This window comes from Stegastes partitus, unplaced genomic scaffold (assembly GCF_000690725.1).
Source record: "Stegastes partitus isolate 25-593 unplaced genomic scaffold, Stegastes_partitus-1.0.2 Scaffold1545, whole genome shotgun sequence".
NCBI classification, from domain to species: Eukaryota; Metazoa; Chordata; class Actinopteri; family Pomacentridae; genus Stegastes; species Stegastes partitus.
The window spans coordinates 1-24,582 of record NW_007579276.1 but is presented as its reverse complement, the minus strand read 5'-3'; the positions used below and the strand labels follow the sequence as shown (position 1 = coordinate 24,582).

At 47.1% G+C, this 24,582-nt stretch overlaps 1 protein-coding gene across 1 annotated transcript; it reads left to right on the top strand.

Moving 5' to 3' along the window:
- Positions 1 to 6,548: 6,548 nt before the first annotated feature.
- Positions 6,549 to 24,576, top strand: LOC103371212 (E3 ubiquitin-protein ligase HECW2-like; the record flags this gene model as incomplete). The annotated part of the gene is made up of 17 exons (XM_008300461.1): positions 6,549 to 7,036; positions 13,106 to 13,213; positions 13,554 to 13,648; positions 14,753 to 14,828; positions 14,904 to 15,073; positions 16,180 to 16,322; positions 17,174 to 17,274; positions 17,545 to 18,374; positions 19,124 to 19,265; positions 20,100 to 20,267; positions 20,923 to 21,024; positions 21,632 to 21,782; positions 21,875 to 21,978; positions 22,097 to 22,221; positions 23,123 to 23,308; positions 24,150 to 24,302; positions 24,482 to 24,576. Coding segments are annotated over exons 1-17 (3,149 nt in total), but the record flags the coding sequence as incomplete, so codon positions are not given.
- Between the last annotated feature and the right edge of the window lie 6 nt (positions 24,577 to 24,582).

Sequence of the window (24,582 nt, the reverse complement as noted above, 5' to 3'; positions counted from 1 at the left end):
TGCCTCATCCACTGACCTGTAGGCAAACTAGAGGAGGTCTAACAGGGTCTGTGACGTCCTCCAGGTGGGCCAGCACCAGTCTGTCAGAGGATTTCATAACCACAGACGTCAGACTGCCTGGCCTGTCGTCCTTTAATCCTGAGACAGACGTTTTCTTGGTGACTGGGATGATCATGTCAAAGATCTGTGTGAAAATGAGGAACAGGTGGTTAGTCAGGGCTGCACGGTGGATCAGTGGTTAGCACTGTGGCCTCACAGCTAGGAGGTTGGCGGTTGGCGTCCCGGTGAGGACACCCGGGATCTTCCTGCGTGGAGTCTCCATGTTCTCCCCGTGCAGCGTGGGTTCTCTCCGGGTTCTCCGGCTTCCTCCCACAGTCCAGAAACATGCTGAGGTTAATTGGTGATTGTAAATTGTCCGTAGGTGTGAATGTGAGTGTGCTTGGTTGTCTGTCTCTAAGTGTAGCCCTGTGATAGACTGGTTACCTGTCCAGGTGAACCTGCCTTCACCCTGAGTCAGCTGGGATAGACTCCGCCCCCCATGACCCTGGTGAGGATTAAGGTGTAGAGATGATGGATGGATGGTTCGTCAGAAGATTGTCTGGGTGCAGTCTGTTGCTGGGTGTGGTCTGAGGGAGGTATCAGTGTAAAGGTGGACGTTTCCAACTAAGTCTCTAAAAAATTCTCTCTTTCAGTTTTCTGGCATTTAGCAAATGGAAATACAGAATAGAAAGTAAAACAGAAAGACTTAAAAGAGGAAAAGTTGAGCCTGATTTACTGTCAGATGGTGAGAGAAGACCAGGGTGGGGTTTCTCTTTATAACATGTACTTCCGGTGTCTTTCAGAGTTTATCCTTGGATGCCCTTTTTCAGATTTGTTTACATGGGAAACCCTTTATTTGTGGTGAATCTGACTCTGGTTTAGTCCTGGATCTCCCACATGTCCTGTAGCGACCCCTGTCCCTCAGCCTGGGCATCGGGGGGCGGAGGGGGAGGTGTTGAGCGGATGTTTTGGATCAGAGCTCGGTCGGGACGGACTCCCACAACAAGGCCTGACTTCTTCTTCTTCTTCTTCTTCTTTTTTGTTTTTTGTTTCTGTTTTTCTGTTTAAAGTTCCTGGCCTCATGTGGACCCAGGTCTGTGCTGGTTTTCTGTGGATCCGGGGTGGCAGCGTGTGAGCAGGCTGGGAATGAAGCGGCGGAAGCGGGGAGGCGGATGTGAAGCGGTCCAGCCAAATAAATAAGATATGAAGGCGTTGAGCCATCCTGGCACCAGCACGGAGCGCTCCGCGACGCACTGGCCTCAAACATGGGCAGCACGATTTAAACACGGCACTCATTAAAACACACCAACATCCTCCCGTCACGTCGGGCCGCTGAGAGGCGGCGAGGCTGTGGCCGGCCTCAGGAGCCGCGGGTCCCGCTTGGACGCCGATGTGGGGTCGGTGGATGGTGGGCCGTGTGGAGGTCCGGCGTCCATGACTGAGCGACTTGTTCGGGATTTGATTATCATGCAGAGGGTGTTCCTAACGACCATTTATAAAGGTAAGAGACAGATCCAGTTCTCCGGGTAAATAACAGACATATGAGGCTTATTTCTGCTTTTCTGTGGACCTGGATGTCCAATCTGTCACCAGTGGGCAGTGGACGGACGTCTCCTGTACGCGCAGATGTATTCATCATCATCATCATCATCATTATAATTGTAATAATTATTATAATATGTGATGTGTATTTTCATCGTCCTCTCATCCGGCTGCCTGCCACCGGCTGGGCTGGGCTGGTGAGATGGTGAAGTCATCCTCTGACAGTGAATAAAGGCCTGACAGGAACAACAACAAACACACTAGATGTGAATAAGGTGCTTTAGACAAAGGGAGGGCAGCTTAACGGGGACTTGAACCTGCTCTCACTGCCAGAGGAGGTGAGTCACACCGACAGCAGGACAGCAGGACCTCTTCCCCTCCTGGTTCCTGCTGATGGCTTCACTGGAACCTGATCCTGATTGAAATCTGTAATGTGTCAGCTGATGATGAACAGCTGGTTGGCAGATCATCTGTGTGCTCCACTGGGTTTGGTTGAGATCTGAGCATGTGGGTTTCTTTAGCTTGTGTAGTATTATCACTAAAACCAGCTGGAAGCAGGACAGGACCTGAACCGGGTTCTGTATGAAGCCTGGTTCTGACCACTGAGCCTGCTGACCTGATGCCACGCTGACTTTCAGTGAATTTAGCTTTTTGTTGAATCAAACCCCTCAGAGCTACAGTCAAAATGTCTTTTCTTATTTCTCAGTCAGACAGTGGTCCCAGATATTGTAAAGTTGAATATTGTAAGCACAGCACTATATGTATATATATATATATATATATATATATAATTTCCCATTGGTGTTACATGACCTTGTGGATTCATTGCTGCATCATTTTACTACAGATAATAATAAATCCTTAAATGAGTGCTTCCACAAAACTGGGGTCCACAGACAGCCAGAGTTTTTAGAAATGATAACAGGTGAAGCTGCAGAGACTAAAATATTCTGACGTTCAGGTTCAAGTTTGTGTTAAACTCCCAAACTATTTATTTATAGCTCTGTATGTCATAATGCAGCTCAATAGCTCAGCTGCTGTGGGTGGATCACATGTTAAATGTAATGTGCTGACTTACGATAAGAGATTCAAAATCTCAAACCACAATGATTTAGTGTTGGACTAAACTGAGAAAAGTAGTTTGATATTTAGTTCAATGCTCATGATGATTTCTTTTAGGAGAGCAGTGAGTGAGCATAGCTAGAAGGCTGGAGCGGTGACAAAGAGCTGCACCGCTCCGTCCAAACATGACTAAAGTCCCTCTTTAGCACGACTAAAGTAATTATTGTAATGTCATTTCTGGTCCAAGTGTAAAAACAGTGAATTGTGGTTTTGGACAGTTTGTGAATGTGATTTTTTTCTTGGCTTGAAGCAGTTTGCTCTTTAAGTCTTTCCCGAGACGACCAGATGTTGACTCTGGGGTCATGTTTAGTGTCCAGACCTGAGTCTCCACTTCTGATTTCCTGCAAGAACACAAGAATATATATTTGCCAGAAAGTCAAACCTCTGGACTACAGAATATTTGCGTCTGATGAGACGGTTATTTGGTCAGATCAGGGGATTATAGAGTCACAGATTCACATGACAGACTTCACATTGATCCCTTATCGTTTGTTGTCTTTCATGAATTACATGATTTCATCAGCAAGGACTTGTTAGGGATCAACTTTGGAAAATAGAAATAAAACCAGAGACGATCTTGTAATGGATCACACCAGCATGACACCGATCAGTCCATCAGTGTTCCAAACCACGAGCACTTGGACCACCAGACCACACCCATCTTCAGACTCGGCCTTCAGTGATCTGAAGTGCACAACTGAGTTGACAGCAGGTGAATCGGACTGCTTGTGGATGGCATCAGGAGGACAGTATGGGTTGTCTGTCCTTTAACTTACCGTCTGTTTTGAGTGCCTCATGTTACTATTAATCAGTGTCAGACATGTTTGTAGGCTGTCAAATTGAGAGCAAGTAAATAACAACTGTGATGCACTGCACAGATAAAACAAACCACTGGTTGTAAGGCCTGATGCCTACTTTCAGTTCTGATGTCCTCCAGCTTGTGGTCTGGGCTGCTGGGCTGATAATGTGGCTGAACCTTGTGTAGACAGTGAATGTCTGGTGGAGGTTTGTCAGGTCAGCCTGGGATCAGCCTCTTTGGTCTGCACAAGCTTAGAAGCACAAGAATGCAGTGAAACCTCGACACTGGCACAGAGGAATGCTATGGGTGTGCTGGGGACAGGAAGATGTTGCCTCTGCTGGGCCGGCTTCATTGTTCTCCAATCACGGTCCAGCTATTTTAGGACTGTGCGTATGTGGACCAGGCTCATGATCATACATGGAGTCCACCTTGGTGGACAACAAAGTTTTATTCTATTCTATTCTGTCTGTTTTTGCAAAAGCCTACATCAGAGTGATATCTGTACGTGTAGCTGTCGGTCTCTCTGGCTCTGGCTCTCCCTGCAGGCAGAAAGCTGGACCACCACCTCACCACACTGTTGTTTGGCTGAAATAGGCCAAAGTTTATGTCCTCTCTTCAGGGATTAGGTCACTCGTCTCCTCTGTGGCTGCACTTTGTGATTTAATGAGCTGATGTTGGCTGCCCCTTTTTTCTTTACAGTTAAATCTTTCCTCTTTTAAGCTCCAGTGCTTGTATAATTCAGTCGTGGAGCATTTTCTGTGCAGATGCTACCCAATGTAGAAGAATGTCAGCAGTTGTTTTAATTTCAGTGTGGAGTTAGAAGTCAGAGGGACGGACTGGTCCTCCTGTTGAGTCTACAAGCATTTAATTTTTATATGAAACACCTGTGAATATACTCAAGTCTCTGCCATCATTCTTTTGTTTTAGGATTAAAGTCATATGAAATCTAATCCAGCTTTAGGGTGTTACCAGCAGCAGACAGTGTGTGCAGCACCACCACCAGCCAGACTGTATTCATGTCAGGGCCTGGGTCTGTTTTCACCAGGTTCTGTGTATTTTTAGTCACAAAATCGTACCGTTTATAAATAGCATGCTGCTGAAGGAAAGACTGCACTTCCTGTGTCTCACACAGTGCAGACACTCTGGGTACAGGACCACTAACACACAACCAGGAGCTCGTGAACAGCTACGAACAGCGTCGAGCTGAGGTAGAAATGGCCACGAGATGTTTACCCAGGGGTAAGCTTTGCTGTGTGTGTGTTTTTAACCCAGCAAATTTTGTCATATTTCCAAAAGACCTTTAATAAATCTGTGATAAAAGAAAAATGAGTTGTTATTTGTGACTAAAACGCGTGTTTCAGTCATTCATCACAGAAAATAATAGAGTTCTAGGAGTCTTTGTAAACTGGAGGCTGCCAGGATATCCACGGTCTTTACCTGTATGTAAACTTTAGTTCACAGCCGTCTGTGGTGTGTGTCTTCCTTCAGCTCCTCCACCACAGGCTGGCAGCTTCATGTTTTTGTGTCTTGACCATTCCTAGAATTTTACCACTGATGTTGATGAAGCGGCTTCTTCCCATTACAAACTCATTTTATTACTCAGACCTACTTTCAGCACCGTCTGCAGCGCATGCAGCAGAGCACACATCACACCTGAGCAGACAGCGTTGCAATGTCAAGCAGAGACTTCAGCTTGATACGTATTTATGTTTTGTTAGTTTATAAAATTCCTACTAAATCTAACTATAACTAGACTGTGAATAGCAGCAGTACTCTTTTAAACAACCAGTTAACTCGTAGGCTCGTCCAGATTCTCAGAATCTTTAAATGGTCAGACGACGTAAACTTCTGTGTTGTGTGGAGCTTAAAAAGTCATTAATGGTACTAATTTTTAAATCGTTGTTTTGCACACAGGTTACTGTGTGGACAAGCCGTCCTCCAGGAATACTGTTTACATAAATGATCTTGTTCTTGCAAGACAAGATCTTGTTGGCAGAGCTTCTGATTTTGTTCCCATACTGTTTGGTTTCTCTGTCTTTCGAGCAGGTGAACATTTTGTTTGCACAACGTTTGACTGCTTTTTCCCAACTTATTGTCTTGCTACCACAAGATGAGCTGTTGTCTTATGGGATCATCTTTGCTCTGCAGAAATGAGCCTGAACATGAAAAGCATTTTATTTCTACTTGGACGGTTGTGTTGTTTTAAATCATATTGCACAACATACAAACATGACTACAACGTATGAAGCATCAAACCTCTCATGTCTTTACCCTTTACTCACCGTACTCTCTCACTTTCTCTTTCCTAGGTCTCCTGTTTCCAGTCATCCTCTCCTGCCCTGTGGATCGGAGGACTGCCCTGCCCCTGGACAGACCAGCGGAGGGATCTGGATCGCTCCTCATGCTGTCTTCTTCGTCTGTGACTGCTCAGCTCTAGTGCCCTCGAGCAAGACACTGCTCTGCTGTTGACATGTTTGTCAGAATGGAAAGATGCAACACAACGTTTAGGGGGATATATCTGCAGCACTGACGATGGAAGCACGATATAAATGACTGATAAAAGAGGTAGAGAGAAGGTTGGTCCTCTCCTTCAACACTTCATCTCTGTTGGGATTATAACTAGTGGAACCTGAGGATTGTGAAGTGCCTTGCCCAAAGGAATGACACCAGGGCCAAAGAAATGTTTCTCAAGGAAATCATGATCTGGACTGCAGGTGTTTTAAAACAGAGGTCTGTTGCTGAAAACATTCTCTCTGCACCTCCAGACCTCCATCCTGCTCTCTAGTTTCCTCATCTCACCCTCTTGTTCTGGCACTGCTAAGCTAGAATCAGACTGCCTGATTTGCCCCAGCCTCTTTACCTCACCCCTCCTTGTTTTCTTTCTTCTGCCCCCTCCCCTGGCCTCCACCATTCGCCCCTCCCTTGCAACCGCCGTCCTCCCCCCTCGCCCCCGTCCCCAGTCATCCCCCTCCACGTCTTCTGCCCCCTCCTCCCCTCACCACCACCACCACTACCACCACCACTACCACCACCATCCTCACCCTCAGTCCCACCACCATCAGCACCTGCACCACCAGCTCTCCTCTTCTCCCCCTCGTGTCTCAGCCCCGTCCTTCTCTACCTCTGCTGTTACGATGGCAACTGCCGCCACTGCTTCCTCCTCATCCCCGTCAACCTCATCATCGCCCAATGGCAGTGCCCGGGAGCACCTGCTGGCAGTGCGTCGGCGCACCCCGCACGCCCGGCCGTACACAGTCGGACCCGACAACCTCCGCAGCCTGTCGATGCAGGGAGCAGTCGGCGGCTCTGCGTCGTCCTCCTCCTCCTCTACGATGTCATCAGCAAACCAGCCTGAAGCAGCGGGGATGGGACTCCAGAGGGCCAATAGTGACACAGACCTGGTGACCTCAGAAAGCCGCTCATCGCTCACGGCGTCTACGTACCAGCTGACACTAGGTCACGGCCACCTGGTGATCTTTTGGGACATTAAGGAGGAAGTGGATGCCACTGACTGGATCGGCCTGTACCACATTGGTGAGAACCTGAAACTCACTTGCTGAAAGGTGGAAACAGTTGGTTATCTAAAGCTGTTTATTAGATTGTAGGACTGCAACTGATCTTTTTTGGTCACAGGAAGTTTACAGGCATTGCAGTTCAAAAACGTGCAGTTAGCCTCAATGAGCACAAATGCTGCTCAGCTTTACCAGCATGCTTTGCTGCGGCCCACCAGGTGACCTCGCTGCACCTGTCAAGCTTTTCACTTCAGCATGACAGATATGCAGTTTGCATGTAAGCATGATAAAAACGTCTGATTTATCGCTTGAAGTTCTGGAGATTCCATAAAACAGGTCAAACAAAAGCAGCTCTGTCACTCACCAACCGTCGTTTGGTGCCGACTTGGTCCAAAAACACTTTCTCTAGAGGAACTGTTTAATATTCAAACCAAGCCAAAGGGTCTCAATGTGCATTGATAGCATCATGCTAAAGGAAAGACAGTCAGCCTCCTCACCAGCTGATGATCCATGCAGAAAAAGTCGAAATGTAGGAGTAGCACAGTTCTTACTTGGCAGAGTAAGGGTTAAAATTAGCACCTGCTTGGTACAGAAACAGACCTGGATCAGCAGCACATAGGTGAGATTTATGCTCTATTGTTTTCCTTTTTAAATACTGTGTTCCTCTTACTGAGTAGAAAGGGCTTTTAGGATGGCTGATGAACAAACACAATGTGAAGATGAAGAGTTTTACTTTGTTTGGCCAAATCTAATGAAGACCAGGACAAAGCTGCTGATGTTACCCGTTAACTGATGACAAGCTCATGAGACTCTGATGTAACGCCAGGTTACTGCAGGAGGTGATAAACTAGTGGCATGCTGTCATTTGCAGCTTGTACAGGAGTCTTAATGAAGGAACATTAATAGAAAAGTATTCTTTGTGTAAATATCAGATGTTGACACTTCAAGCCAGTGACTTTATAAATCCCATCTCTCAAGGGCTTCAGTGTCAAGATTATATTTGTATTACACACTTGGTCTTTGTCACACAAACACACTATTTGAAGTGCCTACGCCTCATCACAGAATGATATATCAGCAAATCACAGACCTGTCTCTCACAAAACAACCCCCCAAAAATCTAGCATTTAGATAGAAAACAAATAAATAAGCTCTTGTTTCTATACAGCAGAGGTCGTTTTTGAATAGACCTCAAAGTGTCTTGTGGTAAACGTGTATTCTGAGTACGGCTGCACTGAATAGACATGTTGTGATATTTAGTTTGTGAACAGTGTGTGTCTAACGACCAGCTGCAGGATGCAGACTGGAGCCGAAGCACCACAGTCTGTCCCACTTGTTTCTGGCAGCAGTCTTCACCATGTTCACCACCTCGTCTGTTGTTATATAGACTTGACGTCTCTCATCAAGGCCACAAGCAGCCGAGGCTTCCTTTCATACCGGCTGCAATGTCAGAGCCTCAGACTTGTGGCTCTAAGATGGAGATTTGATTTTTAAAAAATAGGTGCATGATGCTGCTGCATAGCACTTGTCAAGTGACGAGATCATGTCTTCAAACCCACTGGGTCAACTTGCAAAATGCTTTTTCCTGTATGAAAATTTAGTAGTTTCTGTTTGGAACTTTTCTCATTTAGCTTGCTGGTGTTAGCGAAGGCATCTGAAATCGTTTTTTTCTTTGCATGGCATTCACCCTCAGAGTTTGTGGATTTAAGCGGTCAAACAAATTCATAATCTTTGTGTCGAGTTAACAAATGCAAGACAAGCTGCCCTTGTCACAAGAGAACGCTGTTTACTAAAAGGGAAGCTGGGCCTCCCGAGCAACGTTGTGTTCTTTGGATCCTTTGAGTTAAAGACTTCAGCATTCAGCAGAAAGGCTCTGATGAACAGTGTTGTTGAGCTGCTTTCAGGGATGTGTTGGATAGAGGAAGTCTGGGCTCTGTACAGCCAACACTGCCATGTAGGGAACCTCATGCAGGTTTACTTTGTGTTATGATGCAAATACAGGCTCGTCAAAAAACCCTCAGGTCTCCATTTGAATCCACATATATTGTGTTCAAAGGGGAAAAACACATAATGTAAGACTTTTTCCATATTCTGTTTTTGTATAATAAATCTCATAAAGAAAGATGGAAATAAAGGGTATTCTTTTATCTTCACTGCAGAAAAGAAAGACAAGAACCTCTAGTTTGAACCCTTATTCGTTTTCTTTAAAAAGAAAAATGTCACGAAAAAGCTTTATAAGTTTAAAAAACTGTTTATTTTCCACTGAGCATTCCCTCATGTAGATAGAGAACAGGTGACTGTATTTGATTACTACATCACTACACGACAGAGCAGCATCGACAGCCAGTGAGATACAAGCTGCAGGAGCTGAGGTCATCTCAAACCACAGGTGAATGACTTAGTGAGAGGAACAGTGATTACCTGTCTGTGAGCAATACTTTATCGAACACAACGAGAGAGAGAAAGCTGGTGAATCACGACACCGGTCCATTCTGTGCTGCTCTTCACTGGCGTTGACCCAAGTGTGGGGAGAGGATTTCTAGGATTTCTAGGATTTTTCTCCCCAGAGGTGTAGACTGTTGGCTGCTGGCCACGCTTCCCCAAGAGAGCTCAACGGGGGCAGCATCGGCATTGAACTGTTAGGATATGGCCCATTTGTCCTTCAATACAGCACAGCCGTTGGTGTGAGTCACTACCTGTAAGTAATGACAGCAGTGACATAGATGAACAGGCGCCAGTGTATTTGCTGAGCTGCTCTCTTATGTTGTTTTAACTCTGAGTTAAAGCTGCTAAAGTTGTGCTTTGTCCCAAGTGGCAGCACTTTGTATTGATTTCTTTATTGGTAAAAGAACTCTTTATACCTTTTAAAGTGAAATAACAGATTGCAACGCTGTTGTAAAGAGAAATCTTTACATCCCGTCAAGTGCAACAACATAATTACAATTATTACAATTATAATTAATTATCGAGCTGCTGCAACATGTGTGTGTTTCCACACGTTATGTTCATACAGTGTTTCCTCTGCATTCATTTAGGAGTGGCAGGCTGCCATTCCTAAATCAGGCGCTCCTTCAAATTTTATTTTATTGTCTTAAACACACCACCTCCACATGTCTCCACCTTCACAGCAGAGTCCTGCACTGGGTCGGTACTCGGAGTACTGAGGTAAACTACAGATAACTATCTTGCTCAGTATCTACTCTTTGGGGGGTAATGTAACGTCAATTACTCGCGACTACTGAGGTAAACTACAGGTAAGTATCTTACTTCCAGATAACTATCTTGCTCAGTATCTACTCTTTGGGGGGTAATGTAACGTCAATTACTCGCGACTACTGAGGTAAACTACAGGTAAGTATCTTACTTCGTGTCTCAATACTCAAGTACGTAAGTCCGTAGAGCGAGTCCAGGAGAACCCGTCCTCATTAATGACCAATTAGGACAGCAGCGGACTCGATGACGTCACCACCTGGCTCGTCTACTCTGATGATCTTTACCGTGAAAAACAAGGAAATCAAATGAAATACTAGAACACAGCTCTGCTGAATTACATTTACATATATTATATATATAACATGTATACATGTTGAGGTTTCTAAGGTCGTTCTACGATCTTTATTGAAGCCGTTCATTTGTTGACCGTCTGATCAACAGGTCACGTGTTGGAGGAAAATGTGACGTCATATCCGACCATCCATCTCTGGAATACAACTGAACATGTTTAATTACAAAAATACTGAAATAGACAAGAAGTATATATAATACATATAACAGTTAATAAACCGTGTAATTTTTATAAGATTTTATTTTATAACAGGACAAAAGTCTCGTACAGAACATGTATAGATGGAGAACGTTGTTCCTCTGCTCCTCCTGATGCTCTTCAGTGGAGCTGGACACAGATGCTCCGTCAGAAGGTCCAGGATGGAGCTGCTCATGTTGTGGGGAGTCTCCCAGCAGTCAGGAGGACGTTCATCCAGCTGCCTCCACTAAAACACTGCTCACATGTTAATGCACAGTCACAGTCATAGGAACAGAACCAGGCTGAACTACAGCTGATGGAAGCAGGAGAATCATTCAGACGCACTGAGGCAGCGATCAGTACAACACTAAATAAAATAGAAACTTCTGTTAAATCGATGGTGATCAATAAACAAACTCCACTGTGAGGACAAAGTGTGACTCTAAACTACGTATATCCCTGTTTCAGCGCTACGGAGCCGTCAGCGGCAGACTTCAGAGAGTCTGGCCGACATCAGGCGGCTCTCGGCGGCTACTGGGAGCGCTGGCCGCCGTCACAGCGGTCAAACTGGGACGCTCACATCTCTGAAACCGTCGGAGCTAAATGTTAAACAGGCTTTATCCTGATGAAATGACCACATATTTGGTGTTTAAACCAAAACTTTCTCGCCTCAAATAATCATAAAACTACAGTTTGTGTCACAATAACAACAGTATTTACAGAAAGCCTGTGTTACTGTTGAAAGTTTTCTCCTCGGCTTTTGCCGCTGGGCGGCGCGAAATGCATTCTGGGATACTTGGCTATCTGAAGTCCACACAGTCCGGTCTGATGCAGACTCCACAATGTGGGCGGAGCGAGGACACATCCGGGCATTTCATCAGTACTTGGTCAGATGCCTCCTTAGAATTGAGACAGCACTTGGTCTCAGACTGATGACGTATCACAAGTCAGCAAGAACGCAAGTACGGACAAGTACGCACTTTGAGACACGGCTACGGCCTTGGTCTGTACTCTTTGGGGGTAAATATGACGTCAATTACTCGCGACTACTACGGTAAACTACAGATAACTATCTTGCTCAGTCTCTACTCTTTGGACGGTTAATGCGACGTTAATTACTCGTTAAGAGCGCGACCTTGAACTTGACGTCCCGTCCAGCACCAGGCTCCAGGTCAGTCAGAGGAGGGTCGTCCTGGAGAACAGGGCAGCGACTCACCGGAGGAAAGGTAGACTTATTAGCTTAAGGTAACTCAGAATAGGTTTTACAAGTTAAATAGACATTAGCTAAACATTGATGGCCAGCTAACGTTACATAACACATCGGTATGTTAAGTTAATTGGGCCCGGGGCCAACTCAGTGTGGCTAACGTGAGTAAAGTGACTGATAGCATGAAGCTAGCATGTAGACGCCATGATGGACCTGCTGACTGCATCTTCAGATGAACCTGTTCACATATTTCTCTGAGAAGAGAAAGACACCTGATGGAGGTGACGCTAGCCGGGTAGCATTAGCCTTTTACTGACTCATAAATGATGATGTTCAGGTAGAAATAGTGTTGACACTGTGATCAGATGTGATGTGAGTGTAAATGATGTAACGTTAATGTTGAACGTATCAGACCAGTAACATCAGACAGGGAGGAGCCGTGGACAGCAGCAGACATTTAATAAAACATCATCAGACACCAACTAGAAACCATTTAGAATGATTAGGGTGGAGGAAGCTGAGAGACACCATCTGATGATGGTTTCTATTTGTAGGTGAAGACTGAGCAGAGAAGCAGGCTGCAGGGGATCAGCTGCAGCCTGGATGCTGCTGAGCCTCTCACACAATTTCCCTCCAACAGAGCCTCAGAGCTCTTCTATAGAAAACCCAGAAACATTCATGGTTCTGAGCCTGGGTGCAAACTTTGCCACTGATTCTACAGCCCCATCAAGACATTACTATTTATGGTTTTTATTTTTATTTATTTAACTAGATTTTATTTTTAATTTACATTCAGGCTTTAAAAAGCCATTTTCAGCTGGACATTCAATAAATAGGTTGTAGAAGTCAAACCTACAGTCAGATGTCATGTGTTCATGCTGCCTGCTGCTGGAAACATGGTGGAGGAAACACTGAATATGTTCCATGTTGAGGTGTGTGTACTTACTGTTTGTCATGTAATGAGTCCTGCAGTGCCTGTGTGCTGTGTGACCTCGTTACCGTCCTGTTCTTAATTATCTTTTACAAAGTCGACCTCATGTGTCGTTGACTATTAGCAGCTCACTGCTGAAACCTGATTTGAAAAAAGGATATGTGTGGAGCCAAAAGGCGTCTGACCGGATGTAAATGTGTTTGTGTTGCAGATGAGACGTGTGTGGCCAATGTGTGGGACTCCAAGAACCGCGGAATAAATGGCACCCAGAAAGGACAGATCGTGTGGAGGCTGGAGCCGGGGCCCTACTTCATGGAGCGTGAGTCTAGTCTGAGTGCAGCTCTCTCACTTCTGACATGTGGATCCTGCTGATGCCAGAGTTTAGCTGAAGCAGCACCTAAACCTCAGTCCTGTTAGCATTTAGTCAAAGCCCAGAATCGATTCATTATTGGTGAGTTTTATTAATCTGGTGTCATTCTGGAGCCTAAATTCCCCACTAGTTCCCATTCAGCGGTTCAACCAGTATGACCAGTTTGTTCCATTCCTCTGATGCCATCTATGAGGTGGTGGTCATGAGGAGAGGCGACCACTCTGTCTGATGCGTGTTCTGTGTGACGTGTGCTGATGAAGGACGTGTTGTGTGTGTTCTCTGTCCACAGCTGAGACGAAGGTCTGCTTCAAATACTATCATGGTGTCAGTGGAGCGCTACGAGCCACCACGCCGTGCATCACCGTCAAGAACCCGGGAGTGTCGGTACGTCTGCCTCATTTCACTGCAGTTATTCCTCATGGTCTCTGTCTTCTCATTCATACAGTCGCTGTCTTTATTCCGTTTGTTTTCTAGTTGTCGGTCTGTTTGTCCTTCTTGTGAACGCAGTATCTCTTGAACGTCTGGCACGACGTTCTTCCAGTTAGGTTCAAATGTTCACTGGACTGGTCGAGGATCACTGACACAGCTTAGCACCTCATGATGACAACATTTCATATACATGTCTAATAGGATGAAGCGACACCGGCAGTGTTGCCACAATAGCAAACTCTGTATGGACGTAAACACAGAAACGGTAGCGCTCCAAAAACATGACACGTCAGGAAAGGATGGATGGAGGGACGTTCAGTCTGAGTGCAAGTGAAGGATGTGAGAGGATCCATAAAACAAGCAGACTGTCCCATCCTGTGCTTATACGGCTTCATATCCAACCAAAGATGGAGGACGTGTTCAGGAAGGTGACGTTTGCACATCGCTGCCTTCACATGTCACTGTGCTGCTTATTAAAGGCTGAACTCTACCAGAGAAGTGCATCAGTACGTCAGTGCACGTTTACTGACCCACTTTCAGTCCCGCTACAGGAGTTCATTTAATTATTTATTGGCTGTTAATGTGCATGAACACAAGCCGGTGTTATGGCGGTCTTTGTGTAGAGATGTTGGTGAGCTAGCTACGATGAGGAATTAAAGAGTCATCATGGTTTAACTGCCTCATCAAACTTAGATCACGACAGTTCGTTTGTCACATGATCATCTCCTGATACTGGAGGGCAGAGGCGTCGTGTTGTCTGTCACATTGGTTCACCTGGTCCTGTCTGAATCCTTCAACAAGCCAAAGGCCACGTTGGACGTGTTGGATGAAGGACCTCCTGCTCGTCACCACATGGCTGATTGATCCATGTGCTGCATGTGAAAAGCATCATACATCTGGGAAGTCAAAGTGATGTTAGGTTTAGTGAGCAGGGAGGAGCAGTCAGCTTCAGGTAGCTCCTCCTGTCACTGACGTCTCCTTTAGACCTTCAGTCTGACGTGTTTTACCTTTGGAGGTGAAGTCGGTTCACTCTAAGCCTGCCGGTTGCTTTCTCATCAGGTGAGCAGTGAAGGCCAAGCGGAGGATCAAGCAGGAAGTGAGCACTGTCGGAAGCTGGTCAGCTTCACCCTATCAGGTGAGAGAAGCGACTGACTGGGATGGTTGTGGAGTGTTAGTGCAATAAATGCTCATCATGCTGTTTCTGTTTCAGTCATCCGTGCCATGGGCCTCAAGAAGGGCATGTTCTTCAACCCGGACCCCTATCTGAAGATGTCTATCCAGCCTGGGAAGAGGAGTGGCCTCCCCAAGTTCACCCATCACGGCCAAGAGAGACGGTCCTCCATCATCGCCAACACCACCAACCCCGTGTGGCATGGGGAGGTCGGCACAAACACACACCTACACACATTCATGCCCACAGTACCAAATAGAGGTGGTGTTAATGCCCAGGCAGAGGCAGTCGAGGGACAGGGTGGTTCAACAAGGTGACAGCTGTTCCTCAGTCTGGGGGTCTTAGTCCGGAGGCTCCGATCCACCTTCCAGAGGCCAGGAGGTGGAACAGTCTATGGTTGGGGGGAGAGGAGTCTTTGAGCAGAGCTCCATCCCATAGACGCCCTGAGCAGAGTCCCTGTGGTGCACCGGGCGGTTTCCACCACCTGTTGCAGAGCCCTGCGGTCAGAGCAGTTCCCTCAACACACCGTGATGCAGCTGGTGAGGATGCTCTCTCCCACAGCAGCACAAGTTCACCAGGATTGCTGTGGACAGGTGGTTCCTCCTTAGTGTCCTCAGGAAGTGGAGGTGCTGGTGAGTCTTCTTATCCAGGCTGGAGGCGTCCAGCACAGGTCCTCAGAGATGCGGATCCCCAGCTGGAGACACCATCAGCAGCCATCCTGTTGATGTGGACGCGGTCATGGTGCCTCCTTTCTATCGGCTGCTTTGTCTTGGTGGTTGAGGAGCAGGTTGTTGGGCACCACGTGGCCAGCTGCTGCACCTCCTCCCTGTAGGCTGGGCTACATGACATATGTCACTTCTAGATAAGTTTAGGTGATGACATGAAAGTGAATTCAATATGGTAACAGCACTTCTCTGACAGTCCCATGAACACCATCCCAGAAGGTTTTAAGAACAGAGCAGCGGGTCGGGGAACCCCGGTGTGGACACAGATCTGGCAGACAGGCAGGTGAAAGGTTCAAAAGAGTTTATGAAATGATAGACGAAGCAGAAGCCAATATAGAGGGAGGAAGCTCAGCAGAACGGGCTAAACCAGAGTGAAGTAAAAAAAAAAAAAAAACTGGGTAAAACTCTGAACTCCGATGCATCAGTGGGTCCACGAGTGCTGGTGCCCCCCCAAGCCACCTGTGGATCCCTCCAACACGTGGTTTCTCTGTAGAACAGCATTTCAGACCTTTTAAAACACATATTGTATTCAAAAAAAGAGCTGAAATGGTCCAAGGTTTCAGCCTGTACATCTGCTGTTTGTCCTTCAGAAGTACACCTTTGTGGCTCTGATGACTGATGTGCTGGAGATCGAAGTGAAGGATAAATTTGCCAAAAGCCGACCAATCATCAAGCGCTTTCTGGGTCAGCTGATCATACCTGTGCAGAGACTTCTGGAAGGGCCAACAGCTGAGTGAGTACACACACTGACCCAAACTTGCTCACTTCCATCAATGACAGCAGAACAGTCCAAGGAGAGCATTTCATTGTGTTAGCAGGCGTTCAGACGCAGAGAGAGGATGCACCAACATCTGACCTTCAGCACTTACCCACAGTGACTCAACACCGTTCAGTCAATATGCCCCAGTCAGCTCATCGTTCAGCCATTGATCTGCTATTGATCCACTACTGAGCACAACATGTGCTCCAGTGAGCCCACATGTGTCGTGTGTGCAAAGGGCTTCACCAGCTCTGCAGTTTTTAGTGGCTGCTGCTGACAGGTTGAATTCACAAGAGACTGCACACGGCTGTAGCACACTGTAGTTACAGCTTACGGTCACTTCTCTGTATCGATAGGTGTCGGTGTGTTTACATACACATGTTCAACTAAACATGAAGCTGGCATTTGGTACGTGTGCATCTTCTTCGTACAGTATTTCAGAGCCAACAGATGTAAATTACAGTATAATCCTGCACCGGCCATGCATTTCACGTGGCTCTCTAATCCCTTCATGCTATCCGTCTGTTGCTGTTTCCAACATCCCCCCACGACAGGAAGCAGCAGCCTCCAGCCAGCAGGCCTCAAACTTCTGCTTTTACTCAATGTGTGAATTGTGCATTTTAGCAACTCTGTGATTTGTTGTTTTGGAATTAGCATCTTACTGTGTGTGTGTGTGTGTGTGTGTCTGTGTGTGTGTGTGTCTGTGTGTCTGTGTGTGTGTCTGTGTGTCTGTGTGTGTGTGTGTGTGTGTGTGTCTGTGTGTGTGTGTGTCTGTGTGTGTGTCTGTGTCTGTGTGTCTGTGTGTGCGTGTGTGTGTGTTGCAGTGATCAGCCAGTCAGCTACAGCCTGTGTCGCCGCCTCCCTACAGACCATGTGAGCGGACAGCTTCTCTTCAGAGTGGACATCACTTCCACTGGACAGGAGGGTGTGTGCTTTAATCCTTTGTTTTTAATCGATGACAGATGTTGTCAAGACTTTGTGGTGAACACTGTGGTTATAATCTTTGCACAATCTGGTCTTGAACCTTTCTTCTAACCCTCAGAAACTAGGCAAACACAAGGTGTTGATGAGATGTTTTATATGTCTTTACATTGTGCTAACATGACATGGATACGCATGTCTCAGTCACCTCATCCTAAATGCTCTTCTGTCCCTCTGCTCTCCCCCCTTGTGCATCTCATCTTTCCCTCAGAAGCCTCCCCAGACACAGTGGGAGCCATCCTGGGCAGTGCGGCTAATGGCGACCCCGGCAGTCCTTCTGATGATGAAGACCTCCCTCACCCTTCCTTATCTTCACGTGTCACCTGTGGACCTTCTCCCACAGGCTCCAGTGAGGGCCCCTTGTTAGTTAATGGTTCATGTTACTATGGCAGTGATAGCGTGTGGCAGGAGAGGCAGATGGGAGAAGAGGATCTCCTTCCTGTGTCTTTGACTGGCCACACCCACCGGCAGGTGTCACTCAATGACTACCTGGATGCCATTGAATCTCCCAGGAGCCCCGGGGAGCGACCTCTGACAGGGCCTTCACCGAAGCTTCGCTCCAGCTTTCCAACAGACACGCGGCTCAACGCCATGCTGCACATAGATTCAGATGAGGATGAGGAGACAGCAGGGCAGCACAGGGACCAGTCACAGGAGATGAAGGCACAGCAGAACACAAACTCATCAAAAAGATCTCCTGAGTCTCGACATGTGAACAAGGGGTCAAAAGGCGAGCCATGGGGGAACTCTGGTGCTGGAGCTGGAGGTGGAACTGGGGCCACAGCAGAAGCAGGTTCTTCTACTGGTGCTGAAGCTGCAGCAGAAGCTGCAGAAGGTACAAGTGAGACCAGAGAGGCGGCACAGATCACTGGAGAAACGTCCACAGCTTCCAGTTCGTCTGAGGCATCAGGGACTGAGGCAAATACAGCAGTTGGAGCAGGAGAGTCTGCCGGGGAGTGCACCTGTCAAGAGCAGAGCTGTAGGAGGGGGGCAGCTCAGGAGGTGCCCTGTACTCCTTCACTGGGTCCTCTTTCACCCATCCAGGTAGGCAGCTGTAGTTTTAGTATCACACACCTGGTTGGTGTCACAGGTAAAACCTGCTCACTTCATCACACCCCTGCTGTGGCTTTCCTGTCTGCTGGAGGTGTGTGTAGATGCTGTTTGTTGATGTTTGCTTTTAGCTTTGCATTAAAAAAGGGTGACTGAAAATCTTGATGGAAAATTTTGTACGACTTTCAAATGTTAAGCAGACACTTAAAGCGCAGGTGTTGGATTGTGGTGATGAGCAGTTTCCACCAAACATCCCAGATTGTTATGGAGTCCCATACAGTCACAGGTCTACGGACACACTCGTCTCCTACTTCTGTTTTCTTCAGGTGCTGCTTTGTCCCGATCAGGTTACAGCTGACTAAATATATGTCATTATTTACTGTATGTTGTACAGCCAGGTTCTACTCATCTATAAATGTCTGAGCACACAGCAGCCAGATGACACACACCACGTCAGAGGCCGTTACTGGTTCCCTTCTCGTTTCCAGCCACTGGTCCCAGTCTTCTCCTTCCCAGTGACACCATGCATGTCATGACAGAGCCAATAAAGGCACTAATCTACATGTTTAAGTGTATTTCACACGCCCCTTCACAACAGTAGTGCCCCTGTGTGAAATGAGGAGCTAGAGGACACACCGGCAGCCAATCACCTGTAACAGCTGTGACGGAGCCAGAATGCAACCCAGCTGGATCCAGAACGGCCTGAAATGACCTCCTCTGTCTTTCCCTGTCCCCCTTATCAGGAGGTAGAAACCAGAAAAGAGGTGGCTCCCAAAGCAGAGGAAGAGGGAGCAGAGTCTTCAAGCAGTGAAGCAAATGGTCCGGTGGCAGCAGCAGCTCCACCCAGCAGCAGCACCGCTGACCAGGAAGAAGGAGGAGCAGCTGGTAGGTGGTGCCACCAAGTGCATGGAAACTGTCTCTGGTGGTTTCTCACTCAACAATGGGACATGCAAAATTTGAAAAGCACGTATAGGTTAATGTAATATGTATTTTTTTAGGCCTCCACCGTGGGAGAAGAGGAAAGGTAGAGCATCTGCATGTTTATAGAAAAATGTCTAAAATGTAGAATCTGAGAGAAGAAAGCATCAAATCTATGGTGCTGATTTACCAGACGGTGGGAGAGAGACCACGATTCAGAGAAACGCTGACAGAGGGAGAAGCAGAGTCGGCCTGTTAATCTGCCTTCATGACATGCAGATGAATCATTAACATGTTAATCTGGGAAACTTGCAGAATGTATTAGGTGTCATGGTGTCGCCTCATAACTCAAGTTCCTGGTTTAAAATGTAGTCTGCATGCTCTCCCTGCTTTCATGTGGTCCCACAGCTCAGACATTCTGAGGTTAATTGGTCCTTCTGATTGGCTGTAGGTTTGAGTGTGCTTGGTTGTCTGTCTCTGTGTTGCCCTGCTGTAGACGAGCAACCTGGACTAGACTGGGAATAGATTAATGGATCTCCAGCAGCTTGTTGTCAAGTTCTACACAAGTCTGTTAGTGAGTCAGGTGTGTTGCAGCACGGACACGTCTAAAACCTGCAGGACAGTAGCTCACGAGGACCAGAGTTGGAGATCCCTGGACTAGCTCAGCTTACCTCAACAGATGGGAAAAACTACGAAACCCATGTAACCAGAACACCAGACTGACTGGGCTGATGTTGTTCTGCTGCTTCTACCTGAACCCTCGTTACATTACAACACTTCATGTGAACTCGTTTATTTTAGGACCGAGCGCTGAAGGGGAGGACAGGCAGGAGGGGCAGGAGGGGCAGGAGGAGAAGGCCGGGGAGGTGTGGAGGAGGCGGTCCATGCAGGCCTCCGGAGGAACTGCCCAGAACCAGGAGGGGTCCAGAGAGGGTGAAGGCGGAGTGTCCGTGGGTGAGAGAGAGACAGGTGAGATGCTTCTCAGAGCAGAACTTTGAGTGCATTGCTTTGGTTGTGATGATTGTTGAAGATTCAGGACTAATGATCATTTAATTGTCATCTATCTGTATTCAACCAGTTCAGTTCAGTTCCTTTAAGCCCAGTAAACATTCCAGTCTCTGTAGTCAGATGCTGTGACCCACTGGATCAGATGCAGCACTGAGGTCCAGTAGAACCAGTACACAAACTGGTCCACTATCTGAAGCTAGAAGAAGATCATCAGTGACCTTCAGCAGTGTGTCTCTGTTCTATGATGCTTCTAAATCCTGACTGAAGCTTATCAGACAAATATTTCTATGCAGATCATCACATAACTGGCTGCAACAGCTTCTTCCAGACTTAACGGCAGTTGTTGCTGCCAAGGGCGGGCCAACCAGATATTAGGCTTAGGGGGGCAATTACTAGTTCACGGGGGTGATACAGGTTTACAACAAATCAGCATTTAAAAGCTGCATTGTGTGTTTTGTGGGTTCACTCTGATCTGGAACATGTAAGTGTGAGAAATGTGCAACAACCTGAAGACACCAGGAAGGAGACAGAACGTTTTCACAGCGCTCTTTGTAACGTTGTGCAAACACGTTTTGCAGTTGTGATGACAGAACATGTTGTGTTACTGTTCATGCAGGTGCCACAGCTCAGGTCAACGGCCACCAGTCTGTCCGCTCCCTGCCGTCTGTCCGTCATGACATCAGCCGCTACCAGAGAGTGGACGAGCCTCTGCCGCCCAGTGAGTGTGTGTGTGTGTGTGTGTCTCTGTGTGTGTGTGTGTATATGTGTGTGTGTGTGTGTGTGTGTGTGTCCATGTGTGTGTCCATGGAGTTTTAATGTGAGGAACCCAGCACAGCACCAAGCACACACACAGCCACCTGTTCTGCACCATCCTGAAGCTTGTTCTCAGCGTTAATCCTGATGTATGAACGGTTTCTGACCCCGAACTGCAGATATAAGCAGAATCAAGTAGATTTTAAAGTGTTTATTCATGCATTTGTCAACAGTTTTAACTTCTCGTATGAAGTTAACTTGTCCTGGTGCACAGGTCCAGAGGTGCTTGTGGTGATGTAGGTCTGCTGCAGGGTTAGCTTGCTGTGCGTCTCCATTTCTCTCTTCTGACTCAACAGATGTAAATTACCAGATAATCCTGGCCATGCGTTTCACATGGCGTCCCCTTTCTGCTGTCAGTGTAGGAAACAGCCCCGTCCAGACCTATATGCTGAAGCGTCAGGTTGTTCTGAGTGTGTGCATTGATCTGTACAGCAGCCCTGCTCCTCTTTGTCAGAGGAATCAGCCGTTTTATTTTAAATGAACACCGTGTGTGTTCTTACTGTTCAACCCAGACTGGGAGGCTCGCATCGACAGCCACGGTCGCATCTTTTATGTGGACCACGTGAACAGAACGACGACATGGCAGCGTCCCACCGCTCCCCCCGCCCCACAGACCCTCCAGAGGTCCAACTCCATCCAGCAGATGGAGCAGCTGAACCGCAGGTCTGAACACACACACACCTGAATCGTCCACTTCTCCCAGTACTTTGAAGGCCCCTGTGGTGATTAACAGACACATACACACTCCTGTCCAGATATCAGAGCATACGCAGAACGATAACCAATGACAGCAGACCAGAGGAGCAGCCAGGAAGCGAGCTGCAGATAGACGAGACCGACGCACACTCCTCCATCCCAGGTAGCCTCCCCTGGACTTCATATCAGCTGCTCCATGGAGTGGAACGTGTCCTCAAGCTTTGATTTGTGTTTTAACAATGCTGTGTGTGTGTGTGTGTGTGTGTGTGTGTGTGTTACAGAGCTGCGTAGGGACAGCACCGTGGCTCAGTCCAGCTCCAGGTCCCGGCTCACCCTGCTGCTTCAGTCGCCTAGCGCCAAGTTCCTCACCAGCCCCGACTTCTTCACCGTGCTGCATTCAAACCCTGTACGGACGCACATTTGGTTCTTCTCTCTCCTCTCCTTTTCAACCGGCCATCTATTAAGGGCCTTTTTTAAATTATTAGGAAGGTCAGAACAAGTTGGAGGTTGGAAACGTTTTAGTGTCTGACAGCTGGAGCTGTAGCTGGAGGGAAAAGCCGTCTGGGTGTTGTGTTGATAGTCTGGTTGGTGAATCACAGACTCCATCTGCATCAGATAACATATATATAGGTATATAATGGTATTGTCTGTCTCAGCTGATTATATGGCTGCAGACTCACCGCCAACAGTTTGATATCTGGAAGTGAATTGAAGCTGCAATCCTCTTTCTCCAGTTTTTGTTGGCATAGCGCTTCTTTAAGTAATGACTTTAAGCAATGGCAGAACATCTGTCCAGAGATTTGGTGTCTCACTGAAAAGGATTGTCTGTGAGCAGACGTAGTGGGAGACATATGAAGGACAGGCTTTGGTTGTCCGTTGGCGTCCTGCTGTGGAGCCTGTTTTAATACAGTGAATGTAAACTGTTGGTTTTAATTGTACATAAGAACAAATAATCGACTGTTCAACTGTCCAAGGTGATACAATTAGGAAGACAACATGACAATGAAGTGACGTTGCACAGGGATGATTTCACTTGACAACACTGGAGAGCAGCTCATGTTTTCTATGTGTGGATGCTGATGTGTGTCACTGTTTCTGGAGTTTGACTGAGAGCAGATGAAATCAAAACAATGTGATCAGTAAAGAAGAAAAACAGGTTGTGAAGGTCTGGATGTGCTCGTACAGAACGGTTAGATCCCACAGGCCTTTACTCATGTACTGTATGTGACGGTTAGACATAATGAAACTCTTCCTCTGTGACACACCTCTTTCCTTCTCCACTGTCGACCTTCTCCTGCTCTTCTCAGAGTGCCTACCGTATGTTCACCACCAACACATGTCTGAAGCATATGATCAGTAAGGTTCGTCGGGACGCTCACCACTTTGAGCGCTACCAGCACAACAGGGATCTGGTCGCCTTCCTCAACATGTTCGCTAACAAACAGCTGGAGCTGCCAAGAGGCTGGGAGATGAAGCACGACCACACTGGCAAGGTGGGCGGCACACTGGTCACATGCACTCCCTCAGGGTCTGCAGCTTGTTCACTTAAAGGCTTTACGTGTTTTGGATGCAGTCGGACGTACAGACGTCTGACTTGTGCAGATTTCTACATTTATTTCTGTTGTGTATTAAGACTAAAAATGCCAAATGTGACTTTATGATGTGTTTAACTGGTCGTTCGTGCCCCTTGACATGCGCGGGAAAAAAAAAGTTTACAAAAGGTGAAGTTTTATGAGGAAAAGTACAGTTTGTGTCATAAAATACTTGGTGCATGAAGTGAATGATAGCTGCCATCGTCCTCACCACACAGGGCGATCCTGGTTCACAGCATCAAGCAGAGAATGACTTAATTATACAAATATAAATAAATTGAATGTATGTCAAAAAGCTATACCTTTTTTTTTTTGATAAAAAAATAAATCAATACATGTTGAACATAAATAGATGGTTAAAAGCTTGATTTAACGTAATTTAATAAATGTGGCATCTTACCAAAGGTCTTTGGAGCCTTGAAACGTCCACTAGACTTGTTCTTCCAGCACATTGCACTGAAGCAGGTTAGACTGAGATCACCAGACGGGTACCAGACGGGTACCAGACGGGTACCAGACGGGTACCAGACGGGTACCAGCCGTCTGACCCGGCTGTGCAGCTCCATGCACGGCACCAGCTTTCTATCAGCCACCAATGAGGTTTTTGTGCTACCTGCTGTTTTGTTGATGCTCTGACTCACTATGATTTGTTCCTGTAAAGACTTCAGTGTTTTATGACTGTTTAGATGAACGTACTAACAGAATGGACTCGTCTTTCCTCCATGCGTGTGTCCGTATGCAGCCTTTCTTTGTCGACCATAACTGCCGTGCCACCACCTTCATCGACCCCCGGCTGCCTCTCCAGAGCTCTCGGCCCCCGAGCCTTCTGGTTCACCGTCAATACCTCACCCGTCAGCGCAGCCACAGCGCCGGAGAGGTCAGCCCACGGCGACTGGTGAGGCTAACCCTAACCCTTTGAACAGGGCAGCGAGCTGAACTGCTCGTCGCTTCACAGCAGCAGTCACGTCATGCAGACGAGCTGCAGGCCTCTTAACATGTGTTTGTGCCAAATGATACTAAAGCTGCCCTTTAAAGCCAGAAGAGCTGCACATTTATCACCTCACATCTCTGCAGGTTGGTGAAGACCCCCGTCATGCTGGTCCTCCCGTCCTGCCTCGACCTTCCAGCACCTTCACCTCTGCCAGCAGGGGGCAGAGTCCAGACATGGTGCCAGT